Source organism: Pieris rapae, chromosome 14 (assembly GCF_905147795.1).
Source record: "Pieris rapae chromosome 14, ilPieRapa1.1, whole genome shotgun sequence".
Classification (NCBI taxonomy): domain Eukaryota; kingdom Metazoa; phylum Arthropoda; class Insecta; order Lepidoptera; family Pieridae; genus Pieris; species Pieris rapae.
In genome coordinates this window covers 4,670,043-4,688,951 of record NC_059522.1, presented here as the reverse complement: position 1 = coordinate 4,688,951, position 18,909 = coordinate 4,670,043, and the positions used below count along the sequence as shown (strand labels likewise).

General features: G+C 31.9%; 2 protein-coding genes across 2 annotated transcripts; both read right to left on the bottom strand.

Annotated features, from left to right (window-relative positions):
- Nucleotides 1–2,237: 2,237 nt before the first annotated feature.
- LOC111000249 lies at nt 2,238–13,264 on the bottom strand. The gene is made up of 17 exons (XM_045631164.1): nt 13,105–13,264; nt 12,279–12,425; nt 11,840–11,924; nt 11,261–11,450; nt 10,846–11,043; nt 10,046–10,265; nt 9,650–9,869; nt 8,596–8,815; nt 7,988–8,252; nt 6,877–7,032; nt 6,617–6,701; nt 5,524–5,716; nt 5,117–5,314; nt 4,192–4,411; nt 3,704–3,923; nt 3,328–3,547; nt 2,238–2,995 (listed from the first exon to the last, which is right to left on the bottom strand). The coding sequence occupies exons 2-17, from the start codon at nt 12,423–12,425 to the stop codon at nt 2,734–2,736; spliced, it is 3,099 nt and encodes a 1,032-aa protein (XP_045487120.1). The 5' UTR covers nt 13,105–13,264; the 3' UTR covers nt 2,238–2,733.
- Nucleotides 13,265–15,333: 2,069 nt separating this feature from the next.
- On the bottom strand, nt 15,334–18,894 carry LOC111000250 (UDP-glycosyltransferase UGT5-like). Its single transcript, XM_045631215.1, has 7 exons — nt 18,745–18,894; nt 18,581–18,662; nt 17,311–17,508; nt 16,786–17,005; nt 16,453–16,669; nt 16,061–16,280; nt 15,334–15,645 (listed from the first exon to the last, which is right to left on the bottom strand). The coding sequence occupies exons 4-7, from the start codon at nt 16,966–16,968 to the stop codon at nt 15,360–15,362; spliced, it is 906 nt and encodes a 301-aa protein (XP_045487171.1). The 5' UTR covers nt 16,969–17,005; nt 17,311–17,508; nt 18,581–18,662; nt 18,745–18,894; the 3' UTR covers nt 15,334–15,359.
- Nucleotides 18,895–18,909: the final 15 nt, after the last annotated feature.

Genomic DNA, 18,909 nt, shown 5'->3' with positions numbered 1-18,909 from the left:
GAGTGAATTTGCAAAACTTCTCAGCTGTTTTAAATAACTCTATAATATATAAATCATATTTTTACTTTGGGACTTTGGGACAATTATCCTTAACGTGGCTTCATACGCAACAAGAAATCAACATAGTCTATTTCTGTCAGTTACTATAGAATTGATGAAATATATTATTAACTTTATATGCATTAACATTCTTATATGAACTTCTGAGCATTATAGAATATATATATATATATATATATATATATATATATATATATATGTAAATTTTATAGGATCATAGTAACTAATGTATTAGTTTAATGTAATACCGTTGGTAACTGATTTTTTTTTGTTATTTTTAGTTAAAGGTGGTAACATTTATTGTATAAGAAACTTCATCAATATTAAAAATAATAGAACAACGACAACTAATCAAAGTACAACTTTAGGTGCTAGGGTATGTGGAGTACAGGACATCTCAGATATACTAGGTAAAACAGAAAATGTTTAAAAAATTAAAAACCGGGTTTGTTGCCAAACCGTAGTCGTCCGTTGTCGTAATCTATGGAACCACTCAGATAAAGCAGTGGGCCCATTCTTGCTTATGGGTTTCTTCTATGGCATTTTCGTACGACAAATATTCAACAGTCCGTTTCGCGGATTATGAAGCATTAGAAAGAGGAGGCCTAGAGGGCCTGCTGTTTATTTCCAAGACAACAGCCAGACTTTTAGCACAACTGTCGCGAAATTACCTATCCGACTAAATCAATACAATCATCTTTTTTCCTTGACTTCTTCCTTTCTTTACCCTAGTTGGCTGATCCTCGAAATGAAACACCCGCTGAGCTGGTTGTCTTTTGGCAATGTTGTAAAGAGGAGCAATATTGCTCCGAACCCGAAACCAATATGTCCTTTCATCAGCAGTGACGATGTCAAATATCGCATTTGAGTCACCGCCGTTGAACTTATCTAACATTTGGCGACACCAGTCCATGCAAAGGTGTTTGGTAGTGGGTTATAATATGGGGATTCCATCTGGTACAAAGCTTCCTGACACCTAAATCTTAGTGTAATATTTTTTTAACTTGACTCATACCAATGGCTACCATAGGCTTTCCCGTATCTGCTGACAGGTCACTCTCTTACCTTCCTCTATCATGCGTCGCACAGCACTGATTAGTCGCTGTTAAAAGATGTCCCTCACGCGAATCATCGTTGGAATTGATGTCCACGCTTAAAGTCGTTATGGTTTAACTATTAATATATTAAATATTGTAAATATTAGTACAAGATGGGGCCTCGTAATAGGAGTTGTAAATTTGCCGCCATTTCACAACAACAATTGACAAATGAATGCAATACACTAGGGTTATCGAAGAGTTCTAAAATTAAAATTCAAAAAAGTTGTCATTTGCAATGTTTCCAACTGGCCAGTTCAAAACATTTTCAATCACGTATTTATAAACTGTTTTGTTTATAATTGCTTAATATTTGAGTGTGATGAATAAACAAATTGTATGTGCAACTATTTCTACTTTCTTTTATAAAAATCGTTCTTAATTTCGTAAATGTATGTTTGTAATCAGATGTGCACAGTACCTACTGAAAATCAGTGAAACTCGCTAACGAAGTTTTTCCTACCGCAAAACAACTGCTGGTTGCAGTTCCTCTTTGTAAGTCTGACGGAAAGTTCGTGAGATTTTCCTTTTCAGTGGACAAGGGTTAGTACCTAGGTCAGCCGCGGCATCGATATACTGCTGCACGGTACAAGTAGGAGAGAAAGTCTCAAACAAAACACTAATAAGGTGTAATTATATTTATTAAAAGTATTGCTTAATGTTAATTAATACTCAAACTCAAACTCAAATCTTTATTGCATTCCTTATATAAATATTTTACACGTTATAATTTATTACAATAAGGACCTTGGTTAGGCACAGCAATGTTGTGGAGGGCTCCGCCATAGTTAATACATTTCTATTCTTACAAGATACATTATTTATTTGCATTAACTTCACATCGCGAAAAGGAGAATGTACTTAACATTATCAATAAACTTAACTTTTATAAAAGAAATTAAAGTCTATCGGTCAGATACTCTGTAACAGAGTAAACACTTCTTATATAATAATTTCCATAAAGATTTTTACCTTCTAATTTGACATGGTCTATGGTCGGTCGGTTATCAGTACTCATAACTTTTTGGTTGTTAAGTAGAGATTGACTTTTGACTTCTTTTGTAATATTTTAACGTTATCATTTATTTATTTATTACATTACATTGTTGATATTCGTTCTTAAATACAAAATACAATGATTTTTAATACTATTCCCATTTAAGCTATGCCTTGGGCCAATCATTTATAGTACTTAGTACTTAATAACATTTGAAGTGATGTTCCCCGCGTTAATTTCAAACTTATGATCTAGGTAGTTGCCCACGCTATAAAAGCAATACAAAAATAACCTATGCTGGAAATGATTTTACCACCGTATGATTTCCATTTTTAGTTGAATTATACTTCATCTTACTAACTTATTTAAAAATTTAAGTATTCATAAATTTGCTACATATTAGCTTTTCCGATGTTCTCTGTACCCTTGCTCTGTAACTTCCAGTAGCAAGGCTGACAGCGATTCTGATCTCAACACTGAGTGTGCTTTTGAAAGTTTAAGAGGCTCTGACTTTAAATTAAAACTTTAGAGTTAAACAGACTAAACAGATTCCAAATGATGTATTGCAGTTGTCATTATTTAATTTGTTTTAGTTTTCTTGTTTTTATTTAAAGATAAAACTTTTTTTGTTATAAATATGATTGCTGAAAAAAATACCAGGATAACAGCAAGTAAGTCGAGGTATAACTTCTTATACCAGGGCATGTCTAGAGCAGGTGATCTCAAATGTATTGCACCATTCGTCTTCACTACGTGATCCACCCAATGCAGGATCTCATCACCAGGCAGTAAAGGTCTATGATGGTACACAAATGACAGTTCTTTGGCTTTTACTGTATATCTGTAATGAAAGTTTGGTTGGTATATGCTTCAAGTAAATCCATCAACCTTTACCTACGATTTTACTATTTTATTTCATAATATTAATTCAAGGGTAAAATAATTATTTCGTATTTTTATATTTCAATGAAAATGACCCAGGAAATCTAAACGCAAATAAAAATAAAGGGTGAGATTCCGAAACGTCACGCTGCAAACGATGACTCCAATAAACCCAATACACTTTTGACGTACCTACCGTAGTCGGTAGTCGCCTAATGATTGATAGACGAATATATGTTAAATTTGCATGAGATAATTAAACAAATTCTTACTAAAACACGTAATACCTACTTGGGGTTACTTAGCATTGTATGAATGGCAATTTCCAAATCTTTATCCATAGTAAACGAAAGGTCTACTTTAATTGCGAATCCCTTCCTTACAGCTCTATTCACATTGGCAAATTGGTCCACCATAGCAGGTATACAGATCATAGGAACTGCAAAGTGGACTGCTTCCGTCGTTGATAGAAGACCACCATGAGAAATGAAGAACAACATTTTGGGATGCGCTGAAACAATTTTGTTCAATAAATACTAAGTTATTCAAGGTTTTCAGATAACCTGTTTTTGTAAAGGATGCACATTTATAAAAAGCGCATTTAATACGTTATCAATATCGAGCGATCCTAATAAGTAAGACCTTTTTTTCACGTTTTCATTCTTACCCAGAATACTTTGCTGTGGCGCCCAGTGTACGATATGAACATTCTTTGGTCGATTAGGTAAATCTTTCTCAAACTTCCATATGACAGTCTGTTTGAGTCCACCGAACACTTTCAGAATACCTTTTGTCACAGATTCAGGAAAGTCCTCACTTCTTAAATTTGATCCCATGCTAAAGTATATCACACCATGGCCTGCACTATCCATTACCATTTGTAGATCCTGGAATAAGGAATCGAAGTATGGTTGTATATACAAATAGAAAAACGAAGGCCACGTTCAATCTGAAATTATTGAAAATAATCTATGGTATAAATATAGCTTGCTATATTAAATATTTATTAAAAAATAAATCATCTGTATCGACAAATTACCTTTTACAAAACCGCTCATTGTTATTGTATTAATATTTTTAAATCTTAAAGTTTTACCTTCAAAAGGTCAATTCAATTATGAACTTCTATGACATTGGTTACACCCATATACGTACTTGAGGTAGTGGCTTCACATCATTTTCTATATGATATCCTCCAATCGGTATATAATTCTGTGGCAACCTAGTAGCACTGCCGAGGGAGACATGAGAATTGCCCAACATTAGTGATGCATTTAGTTTCAACTCATTGAGAGACGGCACTTCTTTACTTTTGTTACGAATATGAGGTACCAAATAGGTCTCATAATACTGGTTTTCTCTTGGTGCAATATATCTGAAATACCGACAATATTTCACTGTATAATTTAAGTTATTCATCTTCCAACATCTTAAAATCTATGATGCCCTTATTTGGACTACCACCCCATAAGGACTAATGATTTTGTAAAGGTAAAGAAGATTTTAAGCATAAGTAACGCGTACATTTACATAGATAACACACTAAACGCCTGTTATTTGAATTCTGCAACCAATCTTAATATATATATTTCTTGTGTGCGTGTGTATGTGACTGAACTCCTCCTAAACGACTGGACCAATTTTGATGAAATTTTTTGTGTGTGTTCGTGGAGATTCGAGAATGGTTTAGATTCACAATTTTGTCTGCTGGACAATGTTTTATTAATTAATTAGTAGTTGTTGATTTTGGAATGTTTTACATTGGATCCGACAGACGGCGCTACCATCGCACTGTCAAATTTTAAATAATATTTGAATTTTAATTTTAGTCTGTCCCGACAGTTAGCGCTGCGATCAAATTAAAAAAAAGTTTTGTTATCATTGTGTTATTGTAGACCATGTGCTGGATCGTTAGATATTGTCATAACATTTGAATAATAATTTTCATCAAAATGGTCCAGAATGTTTTAGCTTATTAAAAAAAGTTTGAAATTTTCAAATTAAAGACGTATAGACAGGACAACGTCTGTCGGATCCGCTAGTAGCTTCATAAAATTCTAATTCTAATGAAATTACTTACAAATAAAATAACCAAAGTCCGTGTAATTGGTTAATAAGTTCTTCTATTCTCTCTTTGAATGATAAGGGTGGAGCATTATTCGATGAGCTATCTGACACGTAAGCGGGATTCGGCATTTCATCAATCAGTCTCAAAACCATCCAATGAGGCTCGAAGGACGAGAACCATATGTAAGGACAATCAAAGACTGCGGCAAAACTGAAGTAACGTTACATTCATATTAAAAATGATTAATTGTTTAATATATTATATTATTTCAAGGAATTAAGAAATGAAATAAATTTTCAGGAATAAGATAGAGCAATTTCAAATTTCTAAATTGAAGTTTCTTTTAGGGCTGAATAAAAATAATAAAAACATTAAAAATAAAATAACGTTATCTAAAAATCGATTATTTTTATGATTACCCTGCATAAAGTTCCTGGTATAGCCATTCAGTTATAATGAGGTCAAATTTTTGACTCGGATCACTCAGCAATTTCTGGACAGCAGGATTCATTAAGTTAGCCTTACCAATGTCGATACAAATATCCATCAACATGTATGTAGATTGGAGATCAACATCTTTCTTCATCATGTTATGAATATTCAACACTCCACCTAGTGTAAAACTTTTTTATAATATACAGAATGGCCAAGAAGTCGCGGATCAAACGCAAAGGGGTAAGATGGGGTCATCAGCTGTAAAAAGTTGTAGTCGATCCACGACTTTTTTCCATCCTGTATAAAGAAAAGCTTAGAGACTCCATTATAAGCGACTCAAGAGAGTAAATAAACTTCATCTTACGAATTTTTAACATTATTTACCAAAATTGGTAGTAGTTTAGTGAATATTGGTTAATAGCACTATGTTTCTGCTTCACACGGCAAAATTGATTAAACATATGCTGAAGAATTGGTATCTGGAACTTTTACTAATATTGATGTCTTCTATAAAACTGTAAACTGTTGCTCATTGTTTGTTAGTTTCCGCATTGAACGATATTATAATATTATGTACGATGTTTTTTTAATCATTGTCGTAGTTTTCTGACAGAATTCCATTTTTTTTAATTATACAGCCTTTCTTCATCAATGATAAAAGGCTTAATGCTTTTTATTCTAATATTATTATATGACTATTAATTTTAAAGTCAACGCAAAAAAATATGTCTATATAAAATAGCACAAGCATAAACTAGACACCGTGCCGAAATGATCGGTACTTTTCAGCCAATTTAAATGTATTCTTTAAATTAGGGGCCGAAGCGAAGCTATATCGCTCCGTTGCCAATGCTAAAAACTTCGAAGGAAGAGACTATATAATAGGACTTGTTTGTTTACGTGAGGCTCTTATATAAAATGTTATACCTAATATAATTCATAACCACGTTTATCTAGATTGTCCTGTAAATATTTGGGGTTTGTGTGAATTTTCAGTATTAGTGTCCTGAGTTAGGCTGCACTTTACAATGTATTTTGTATTTAATTGTCCATACTTCACTTTTACTACAAACTTACCAGTAAGAACTTTACTGTTATCACTAACATCAATGACCGTTAGATTATTCTGTGGCTTTGGTGGATAAGGTGTTATAAATGTTACCTAGAATTAAAAACATTTAATAATTAATTTATCATCGTAAGATAAATAAATTATCAAATCAAAGTAAGTTTATTAATACTATATGTATCAGTTTATGACATGAAAACATTTTACCACAAATAGTTGGAGAACTTAAGCTAAAATAAATAATTGTTATATTTCAAAAATTCGCTACCTCATGGCCTGCTTTTAGTAGATGTCGTGTAAGACCATCACCTAGAATTCCATGGCTCTTCCCTGGTAACGTTATAACGACTAAAATTTTATAAGCTTCAATGTTGGTGATCGTCAAGATTGCTGCTAATAAGCACACTGTCCACAATTCCATTGTCTAAAAATATAACTAGCCAGTAGAAACTAAAAAATATGTTATATATATATATGACTATAGATAATAAGACAACCAATATAAAAAGAATTGTAATTGAAACTAACAATTGAGAAAAACGACCATATCAAAGTATAAGTTTTATACTTATTATTATATGTCGGTTCTCGGTAGAATTTATTTATAAATGAAGTTGTATAAAGTTCATTTAAATAAATTGCTTTTGTACACACTTCATTTATGATTTTATAATATATATCTGTTAATTTTTATTTTATATTAAATGATAATAGACAAGTTCTATATATAGTCTGTAATATTTCATAGTGAACACAGTTATAGCTATTGTTGTCTATATCAAAATGAAAAATACGTACGATTATTATTGTCCGGATTTCAGAGACACAACCGGCCCAATCTGTTGCGCTGTTCGAATATACATAGGTTGACCTTTAAATAACCTATTACCAACAGTCAATCTTCGAATGCATTACTTTATTATCTACTAGATAAGTCCCACTACTTTACTGGCATGACAACATAGTACGACGGTATTCATATTATGAGTAATGAAAAGCCGGTTTATTCATTATTTAATTTTCATTTTTTTATTATTAATTTTTTCTAAATAAGATTAATTAATTTGATTTCACGATTGGAAAGCTTGGATAATTGGATGTTTCTAGAAAAGGTTATGATAGAGAAGTCAGCTGACATTGAAATTTTCCTCGTCAGTTAATTTCAGAATGCATGTAAATATTTAAAGCTATTAAATAAAACGACTGTTTTATTAAATATTTATATATAATTATTATTCTGTACAATGGAATATATTTCTTGAATATTTTTTTCTTATGAAGAAAACAAAACCAATATTAACACATGCACGTTCGTTTACATTCAAATTTTAAAAATTTGATTTAAATAAATTCAAAGTAACATCTTATTCAGATTAGTTATACTTTTTATTTGTTTTACTATTATTTTTATCTACTACTGTATATTTCTTAGCCAAATATATCAAAACCATCAGAGGTACGAGGATAACAGCAAGTAGGTCGATGTACAACTTTTGGTACCAGGTAACGTGAAGTGCCGGAGATCTCAAATGCATAGCGCCATTAGTCTTCACCACATGATCTACCCAATGGCGGATTTCTTCACCAGGCGATAAAGGTCTATGGTGATAGATGAATGATAGTGATTTTGCTGTCTTTGTGTATCTGCAAAAAGCCAATTTCGTCTAACAATGAACACACACTATACGCATTCCCATTAAATCAGAACTATGTGTACCACTGTCTATTAAAACATCCATTGTTACATCTCATACAAACAATGATTAACTCAATCTCTAGACACATACTCTCTTTCTATCTGTCATCTCCGTGGAAATAAAAGCAAATCTGATATACTTCATCAAAAGTCTCACTGAGGACGTAAGAGTTAGTACATATTTTTATAAATTTTAACAGATGCTGGAGAAACTGCAATTAATTAATCATCTTAAGAAACTTCACTACAAATATATAATATGACTACAATAAGTGTTTTAAAAATACTTACGTAGGATCAGCAAGCATTGTCTTTATAGCATTTCGAATATCCTTCACCATTGTATAAGAAAGGTTCACTTTAATAGCAATACCCTTTCTAACCACTCTCTCAGCATTCGCAAACTGATCGACCATAACTGGGATTGTTATTATTGGGACTCCAAAATGAACTGACTCAGTTGTCGATAATAGACCCCCGTGAGAGATAAAGAAGAGGGTTTTTGGATGAGCTAGAACCCAAAAATTACATTTTTTTATGATTTCAAACAAATTTCTAAGATACAATATTAAGAACATCTTAATTGTAATAATCAGCAGTGTTGGCCTAGTGGCTTCAGCTCGCATACCTGAGGTCGTAGGTTCGATCCCCGGCTGTGCACCATTGGACTTTCTTTCTACGTGCGCATTTCACAATTGCTCGAACGGTGAAGGACAATATAGGAAACCGACATGTCTTAGACCCAAAAAGTCGACGACGTGTGTGAGGCACTGGAAGCTGATCACCTACTTGTCTATTAGGTTTAAAAAATGATCATGAAACAGATTCAGACATCTGAGGCAAAGACCTAATGAGGTTGTAGCACAACTGATTTTTTTTTTAATTTGTAATGTTCCTGGTAAAGAGTAAATATAACCCGAGTACCAGTTCTCGGGTTATATTTACTCTTTACCATTTGACTCACTGCTGACTTTGTTACGGAAACCAATTTACTTTAATGTTAAGTACATTAAAATAATTGCTTTAGTTTTACAGAAACTTGTTCTACTGGTATCTCTAAATGTCAACTAGAAATTTTATTTTTTTATTTTTTTTATATAATTTATTTTAGATATAATCTTAACAGTTACAGTTCATAGATTTTGTTACTTCTTCAAAATACATCACAATTGATCAACACTACATAGTTACGTAAATTCAGTTCGAACTGTCCCAAAGGTAGTTAGGTAGGTGGACTCATTTTCCGCAATTAGACTCAAATTTGGTCCGTTTTGCGTAAAGTTCTGGCTAATTTAGCCAGCCTAGCTCCTTCCAGAAACACCGAATTTACATTCAGAATACTTACCAAGAATACTTTGCTGCGGCGCCCAGTGTACAACGTGTACGTTTTTAGGCTTATTTGGTAAGTCTGTCTCAAACTTCCATATTACAGTCTGCTTCAATTCACCAAACATTTGAAGAAGTTCTCTCGTTACAGCCTCGGGAAGTTCTTCACTTCTTAAATGGGATCCCAAGCTAAAATAGATCACACCGTGTTCCGCATTGTCCATAAGTTTTTTTAAGTCCTACAAGAGAATAATAATTTTATAGGGATATCCTTATAGCCTGCAGTGTAACCAGAAGATTTCTTTGCTTAGTTATCTCTGAATTTGTTTTTTTATTTACCTTACAGTAGAGGTTGACTAATGTTTTAACTTTACAAGCGAGTAGGTTTTTAAGTATTAAGTCAATATCATCTTACCTCTGGTAATGGCTTGACATCCGTTTCAATATGATATCCACCGACAGGTATATAGTTCTGAGGCAGTCTCGTTGCCTCGCCGAGGGAGACATGGGAATTTCCGAACATCAAGGATGCGTTGTAACGCAATTCATTTAGACTCGGTACAGGCTTGTTTCGGCTTTTTACGTGGGGAACAATGTATTGCTCGTATAATTTATTTTCTCTTGGTGCCATATAACTGTAATTAGAAAATTCTTGAATGTCATGTATATCTTTGGAAATTCACACTATGAGATAATCTATAAGCTGCATTTAATAATATAATAAAATATGTACTATTGTGAGACCAAGAGAATTGAAGCTAAACAGAAATTTAGCGCTAATGAAAAGATAATTACTGAAACTAAAGACAAATTTTACTTTAAAAATGGTTTGAAAAAAAGTATGACCACTATAATCGTTGTATCTCCCGTCGAATCAAATCCAATTTGATCAGATTTTTTGTCTATGTTAGGTTACCAAATTTTCATCCTACCTAAAATCTACATATCTTTTAGCAGAATAAACGTACAATCGTACCGTATGACTACTATGCATATTGATATTCCTATATTTATTATGATTAACACAGTATTTAAGTTTTACACATTAAGAAAATTTAATTGCAAAATAAATAAAAAATAAAATACGTTTATTTTGGAACCTTATGTTCATCATGTATCATCATGGTATCACTTATTCCACGTCATTAAATTCGAGCCTGACGTCATTAAAACTCCAAGAATTTCTTCAACCAAGAATAAAACCGAAGAACTTACAAGTAATGCAACCAAGATCCGTAGATTTGATTTCCTAGCTCCTCAAGTCGTTGCCAAAAGCTTAAAGGCGGAGCATTATTTGATGATAAATGGGAGACATAGGCAGGATTCGGCATTTCGTCAATAAGTCTCAAAGCCATCCAATGGGGTTCTAAAGACGATAACCAAATTAATGGACAATCGTATACCGCCGAGATTCTGAAAGTAAATATTTAGGAATAAAGCCATTACCATATCTTTACAGATATTTTATGCTAGATTAAACTTCTGCTAAAAGCGAAAGTAATAGATAGTAGATAATCTTTGCTGCATGTCGTATTCTTTCATAACTACCTTATAAGTTTTACTTCAATATGACCTCTACTAGAATGCGAATGCACGGTTTAAACATAAGGTTATAGATAAATAAACTTACCCAGCGTTTAAGTCTATGAAGAGCCACTCTGCTATAATAAGGTCGAATTTCTGGGTATGATCACTAAGAAACTTTTGCATCACATCACTTTTGTATGTGAGTCTGTCTATTTCGACCATTATATCCATGAGTATGTACAGAGATTGAAGTTCTGTTTCACCGTCCATCATTTTTTTGACATTGCACACACCTGTATAATAAAGAAATGCATAACTAACTTTTCCAATATAACTAACTAAATATTTTTAATGCATAGGTAAGTTGCTACAACATTTAGGTCTTGTTTCTAAAAGGTATCAATCGTAAGCGTTAATACTAAACATATTTTAGGTTCGCGACATGCGGCACACAGACTAAAAAGTTTGAGACGATATAATAAAAGTTTCACTTTAAAAGACAAATCGTAATTATACACGAGACAGTTTTAGAATATTGAATTCGCCAAAAATCATTGTTAAGTATACACGTTATAATTAAATGTAAAAATTGTCAGTTTTATAGTGTCGTAACTGCGAACTAAATGTTGTACAAAGATTAAATTAATAATTAAATAACAAGTAATACATTGAAAGTTCCTACCAGTTATGCCTTTTATGTTTTCGCTAACATCGATGACTGTCAAATTTTTCTGCGGCTTTGGTGGATATGGAGTGATGTATGTTACCTAAAATATTTCATTTGTACCTTAGTATTTCATATGAAGAACGAAACCCAATACTTAAGTAACAGGGAAAACGTTTAGAAAATGAAAGACTGCTTATTGTAGATAGTTGCCAACACTTTTATTGTTTTTCGAAAAATTCTCTGTTACTACACATCATCGCATTCGAAGGAACCACTGAAAAAAGCAGAGGTCTCTTCTATGGCGTTTTTGTACGCTTTCACCGCATCTTCAGGGCTCGTAAAGCTAATTATTTATTAAATAGATAGATAAAACAATAAGCAATAATGTAAAACATCGATAACGGAGTCAAAATATCGAATGGTAATGATGTATTAATAATAATATATAATTTACCTCATGACCTCCATTAAGTAAGTGTCTGACCAATCCTTCACCCAAGATACCATGACTTTTTCCGGGTAAGAGAACGGGTACTAAGATTTTATATGGCTGAACTGCACACAAAACGGCTAATCCCGTAAACCAAATCAACCAAGCCATCTGAAATTATTTCACAAAATTGTCAATAAAAAAAGTGCGTGCGTACAAAGTACACAGTTCAGAAGTGAAACTAGTTTGTAAATTAATTTTATTTTTTCTCAATCTCCCTCACTCTCTCTCAATCTTTCTAACTATGTCTCCCACTTCTCGCTCCATGGCACTGTGCGGGATGCGACGTTCCCTCTATCTCACTCTCTCTCTCGATTTTTCTCATACGCCTAAAGAAGTTTACTTCAAAAATACTTCATATGTATTTTCAATCAATTTCAAGGCAGCTTCTTGAATGACCGACATCGCAATTCTAGATTGTTAAACAATAAGACGAAGCTCCACCAACAATAATTTTTTACTTAAAATAACCATTCCTTCAGTCATTACCGAGGTGGCGCGTTTTGCAGAGGACGTGGTTAATCTTAGTTGTTCCTGACTTTAACTTAGCACACCAAGGCGCAACTGTAACATAATCTCTATATGTACGAACCCCTAATATTTCATTCAGGGTCTCAAAATACCAGTGCATTTCCGCGAATTCCATACATTTAAAAAATACTTCTATTTTTAAAAACAAAAGAGATTACTGTTTGAAGTATTGTAATATATAATGTGTGGTCTATTTATCTACCAGTATTTTTAATTTTAATTAATAATTAATAACACTAAATATATAAAATAAACTTACCAAAATATCGATGAATTTCTAAATTATTAAGAACTATGAAAACTTTATTTTTATTTTATGAATTGAATTTCATACGCGTACAACAATTTAATTATAATTATGTTAATTTTGTGATCAGTGAACTGTATGAACCTCAAAGTAAGACTGTAATTTATTTTATCTCGGAAGTGCTATGATATCCGTAAAATAAAATATTATGTAACGACTTGATGTTACTGCAAACATACCAGATAACAAATATAACATTATATTTTTTTTATCTTACTTCTCATATTATGTTATAAATATATGCTAATCATATGTAATTTTATATAGACCAATAAAAAAATATGGGTCAATTTGATAGGAATGCAAAATACATTTTTATAATTATATCATTTATAGTAAAAATGTATAACAAAAAAAAAAAAAAAACAATATTTAAGTAAGTACCTACTTAATTTTTGATTAGAAAAAGTGCAGTTTTTGGGTCATTCTATAAATATGTAATTAGTCTGGCCACAAATACTGTTACATTTTTTTTTAACTTTTTATTTAAAACACGTATATTTTAAAAACTTATTTCGATTTTGCACAAAGGCAAAATTATAATTTATAGGCAAAATGATAAAGCGTGCAGTTCTAAAGAAGCTGCTGAAGTGGTCGAAAGGTATAACGTGGTCATCATCCTGCGCCAGCGATAGCTTGGAGTGTGTCTGATGAAGGAGTCAGAAAAGTACATTTTCATTAAAAGGAGTGCAATCTTCAGCCAAAGTGTATCATACGTCTTGGATCATATTGTGAAACCTCTCAGCAATACATTTTTAAAAATATACCGTGGACTTTCCAGTAAGATTTTGCACCTGGAGACAAGGAACTAATTACCCAAGCCTGTATTGAAACCAACGTTCCGGACTTTATAAGAGCTGAATACTGGCAATAGATGACAGCCCTTATTCAACTCAACCCAGACCTCAACCCTTTAGACTACAAATTATGGTTGGTTTTAAAGGACAAGGCCTGCTCTAAACGATACGGCAACATTAAGCCTCTTAAATCATTGGAGTAGTGGCGAAATTTTCTTTGGAAACAGTAAACCATAGATTTGTGTTCAAACAAATCAAAGGCCTGTGAAAGGTGACCATTTCAAATAAGTAGTTTTTTTTTTGCCGAGACTTTAATAAAAATGAAGGTATAAATTTTAAAAATATTACATTACTTCATAAAAAATGCATTTTTATTTGTAACAGAAGCTATGGCTGGACTAAATAATATGTTCTATATCCGACAATGAAGTCACGACAGGTTTACTAATTTTTATATTATAATATTTTACAATAATGCGACGCAGACTTGGATTTGTATGATTGTTTACTATAATACTGATAAAAAAACTGCAAGTCATTCCTAATCGATAAGCCATTATCTCATAATGTATAGACTCACCATAATATATAATTAAATAAATATGATATTTTACAACCAATTTAGGCTTCCAATTATATCACAATTAGTTAGATGTATTAAATACTTTGTTTGTTTGTTCCCTTTTATAAATCTTTTTGTTGTAAAATGTATCATGTATTCCATCTTGGCTATATTCTCAGTGTATTTGTTTGTAATTACATATAATTTATGTTAGCTGTAAGAGTACTAAATAAATAAATATGACTTTTCAAGTATAAAAGTAGTAGGTATATAAAGAAATCTATCTTCAATTTCAAAGGTGGTTTTCGAATCGGGGATATTTTACATCGTTTATGTTTGTTTCGCGATCAGCCAAAACGCCTGTACCAATTTTAAACATGTTTTTCGTGGTATTATCTGATAAAATTATATACCCAAGAATTTATACCCGCACTTCGTGTATTATTTATAGTGATTGGTGCATTCGCTTCCGGGAAGCATTATTTGGCGGTCTAACTATGAACCATAGTCCTCAAAATTTCTTTTACAACTATAACAGCTTTGTTTTTGTAAAGAGGTTAATGGTTTTGTTAAGTTTTAAAATAGTTTAATGAAATTAAAAGCAAATATGAGCACATCTCCTTATCTGACTTCAGCTAATATCAAATTACCGAGAAGCAATTGTCCTTTAAAAATCTACCTACTTTTTATATTATAAAAATCTGGAATCTATTTTATTTGCCAGACAAAGTTTTATATCGAAAAGGCAATATCATTCATATTTACTAGCTTAACAACAGCTATCTAATCCTTGTATATTATTACCACGATACATTTTTCAATAAGATTAAATATTTAAAGATAAATATTTATTTCATTTTTTTAAGTGTTCTTTTCTTCATTTGATACATTTTATTTACAATAATGTTAAACATTGTTCGTAAAAAATACACAACTGCTATCAATAGTATTAAGATAGTAGCAACAAAGTCAAGATAGTACTTCTGGTAAAGGGGCATAGTGAGCGCGCGAGAGCGTAAATGGGGCGCGCCGCGTGACGTCACCACTTCCTCTATCCAGTGCACCATCTCTACTCCAGGAGGTACCATGCGGGAGTGGTATATACGGGACATCACTTTAGCCCGCTCACGGTATCTATCGATAAATATCGGGGTTTATTTGACGTATTCAGTGTGTATTACTAGCATAGTAGACATTGCCATTAGAATTATGCTGAGCCAGGGCCAATTAAAACCATAGCACACACGCATTACATACTTAAAACATACATTGTCCTTTAAAATAAAAATTGTTTTCTCTCATTCTTTTTTTTCATTATTATGTTTTTTCTTCGATTATTTGTATGATTCCGTGAGTGTGTTTTGATATTAATAAATGCAATGTCTAATGAATATTAACATAATTTTATCGACATAAATATTTTTTACAAAACATAAAATCCAGTGCTTTCCACAGCAGCGTCATTTTTATGAGGCTTTGCAATAAATTTATAGCAGGCGCAAGTGATGTATATTTAAAAAAATATTGAAGATAATTCTTGTATGCTTACCTGGGATTACTCAAGACTTCGTTGATTGCTTTTTCTAAGGTATCGCTTAATTTTACAGATAACTCAACTTCTTTGCCAATACCATTTTTGACCGCAGTTCTGATATTGACGAATTGATCACCAAACATAGGTATTCCAATTATAGGTACACCGAAATGAACAGCTTCAGTAACAGATAATATTCCACCGTGAGTTATGAATAGCTCGCATTTTGGATGAGCTAAATTCATAAAATAAAGATTAAACATGAATAAGGCATTTAAAAAGGTGTAATTTTACTACAACAACAATTTTAATATGAATGAAATCGTAGAAATAACAGATTTCAACCACTTCCAAACACTTCTAAAAGTGTAAAGGATTGTACTAGTAATATTTAGAGTTAGACCTACCTAAAATACTTTGTTGTGGCAACCATGACGCTACTTTAACATTTTCTGGTAGACTCTCTTCCTGCACAGTAGCTTTCCACAATATAGTGTAATTTAAATTAGAAAATACTCGTAGAATATCATTTTTCATTTCTTTAGGCATGCCTTCTGAGGTCAGTTGTGAACCCGTGCTAAAAAGTATTACTCCGTTACTGGAATCCATTATGCTCTTTAACCCCTGCAATATTTTGATCTTATAATTCGGAATTCTCAGGCTTAACATAGCTTTGTAAATAGTTATAGACACATCAATTATTAGCAGAAGGCAAATAAAAATACTAGATGATTTTATACCTTTGGCAAAGGATCCAATATATTATCAATATGAAATCCACCAATAAGTATTAAAGATAAAGGTTGTAGGTAACTGTTTCCAATGCTGGCATGTGATGTACTTAATGCCAGAGACGCATTATGCTTCAGATCGTCATACTCTGGTAAATCTCTTCCGCGTCTGTTTGTGAATGGCTTAAACATAATATTGTAAAATTCTTTTTCTTTCGGCGTTATATAACTGTAATATAAGATCTTTATGTTTATATTAAGATGTAATATTATATGCTGAAGCCTACTAAAAAGGTATTTGGATTAATTTATCGTCAAGATCATAGGCTACTTAGTTGTTACTCTCACTCTCTCTCTCTGTTTAGTATATTAGTACATATAACCAGGTGATTCAAAGTTATAGTTAATTCCAGTCTTGCAACACGATACATTAATTATATTACGTTGTAATCTCAGGTATTCACAAAAGTTATAACCTCTAATACATCAATTATATTATTTCCGCTTTTCATAAAATTAAATGTTAATACTTACTACGCCTTCAAAGTTTTATAAATTATTTGAAACAATAATTCTTGCACTCGCTGGTAAAATGATAACGGAGGAATGTTTCCTGTTCCAACATTGGCAGTGTAGGCGGGATTGGGTATTTCGTGGATAACATCAAGAATATTTAAATCATCGTGGTAAGGGAAAAATGAAACATATGGGCAATTAAAGACCGCTGAAAAACTGTAAGATTAGATAAATTAACTGTAATTGAAATTCCTTGGCTTGGCTATTCTTGCATCTAAATTAAAATATAAATAAAAAATCAGGCTTCCATCCAGACAATCAACAAAATAATTAACGACCGGTTCTTATATAGTCGGAAGAATTTCATAAAAATCGAAAAGCTGTTTTCAATGAGGTAAGGGTAAAGGCCTTCACATAATGATTGAGATTCAATTTTCTTTTTCAGGAATAGAATAATATATAAAACTTAATACTGACCCAGAATAAACATCTAAAAACATTCGTTCAATAATCGCAACATCAAATTGTATATTTTTATCGTTTAATAAATTCACCACATTCTCGTTTAATAGAGTGAGATTTGCTAATTTCATTAAAACATTGAACAATTCGGCTGTATTTATTTCTTTTTTCAACACGTTTTCTATTGTTACAGCTTTGTCTAAAACAACGTATAAATCATTGTATAATAATACGAAACTTCACCCTTAAACAAATTTATAAAATAAATAGGTATTAGTTTACGTGTTAGGAATCGGCTGAATATGGTAGAAATATTTATTCTTTTCCCAAAAGAACACTGTAATGGCTTAGGTCAGTGATTCTCAACCACTATGTCCGCGGCACTTTTGTGTGCCGCCAAATTATGCAAATATACAATGATGTTAATATTATTAAATTATATCAAATAAATATTTTTTCATTATTAGCTTGTAATTAATCCCTTATTAAATGTTTAAATATTATTAAAGTATATATTAGTTTATTTCGTATATTAAAACTTAGTTATAAACTATTTATGTAGTGTGTTGTAGTAAATAAATATTTTTTTAGCTTTTCTTTGTGTTCCGCCAAATTTTAAAGTTGTTCATTGTGTGCCGTCAAACTTTAAAATCATTAAATATGTGCCATGACAAAAAAAAAGGTTGACAACCACTGGTCACTTTAGTTAATATGATGCTTTACGAAATAACACACCCACAATATACTTTTTGTTTTAATATCGAACGTAATGGACATGTATCCTCTGCCATTTTATCGAATTGTTTAATAATAACAATTACAGTACCTAAATATCCATCTGTTTGGAGCTCAATCTGATTCAAATTTTTATGATCCTGTGGTATTAGATAAGGCGTTATGTAGGTTACCTATAAAACGTATATAGAATTAGCTTCAACCGCTGGACTACACTATACACAAATCCTTTAAAAATACAAAGCGTTTAAATACCTCATGTCCAGCTTTTAGTAAATGCCTTACAAAACTTTCTCCTAAGATTGCATGACTCCTGTAAGGTATCGGGAAAACTAATAATATCTTAAAAGCACTACAATATTGGAATAATATTGCACATTTTACGATACTGAGCAACATTTTAGCTCTTGCAATAGTATC

Coding starts and splice junctions, on each gene's coding strand:
- LOC111000249 (XM_045631164.1), bottom strand. CDS start 12,425: ATGGCTTGGTTGATTTGGTTTACGGGATTAGCCGTTTTGTGTGCAGTT. Junction 11,925..12,278: donor TACTTAATGGAGGTCATGAG/GTAAATTATATA, acceptor GAAATATTTTAG/GTAACATACATCACTCCATA. Junction 8,816..9,649: donor GCCGCAGCAAAGTATTCTTG/GTAAGTATTCTG, acceptor TTTGGGTTCTAG/CTCATCCAAAAACCCTCTTC.
- LOC111000250 (XM_045631215.1), bottom strand. CDS start 16,968: ATGTTTAAGCCATTCACAAACAGACGCGGAAGAGATTTACCAGAGTAT. Junction 16,670..16,785: donor TATTGGATCCTTTGCCAAAG/GTATAAAATCAT, acceptor AAAATATTGCAG/GGGTTAAAGAGCATAATGGA. Junction 16,281..16,452: donor GCCACAACAAAGTATTTTAG/GTAGGTCTAACT, acceptor TTATGAATTTAG/CTCATCCAAAATGCGAGCTA.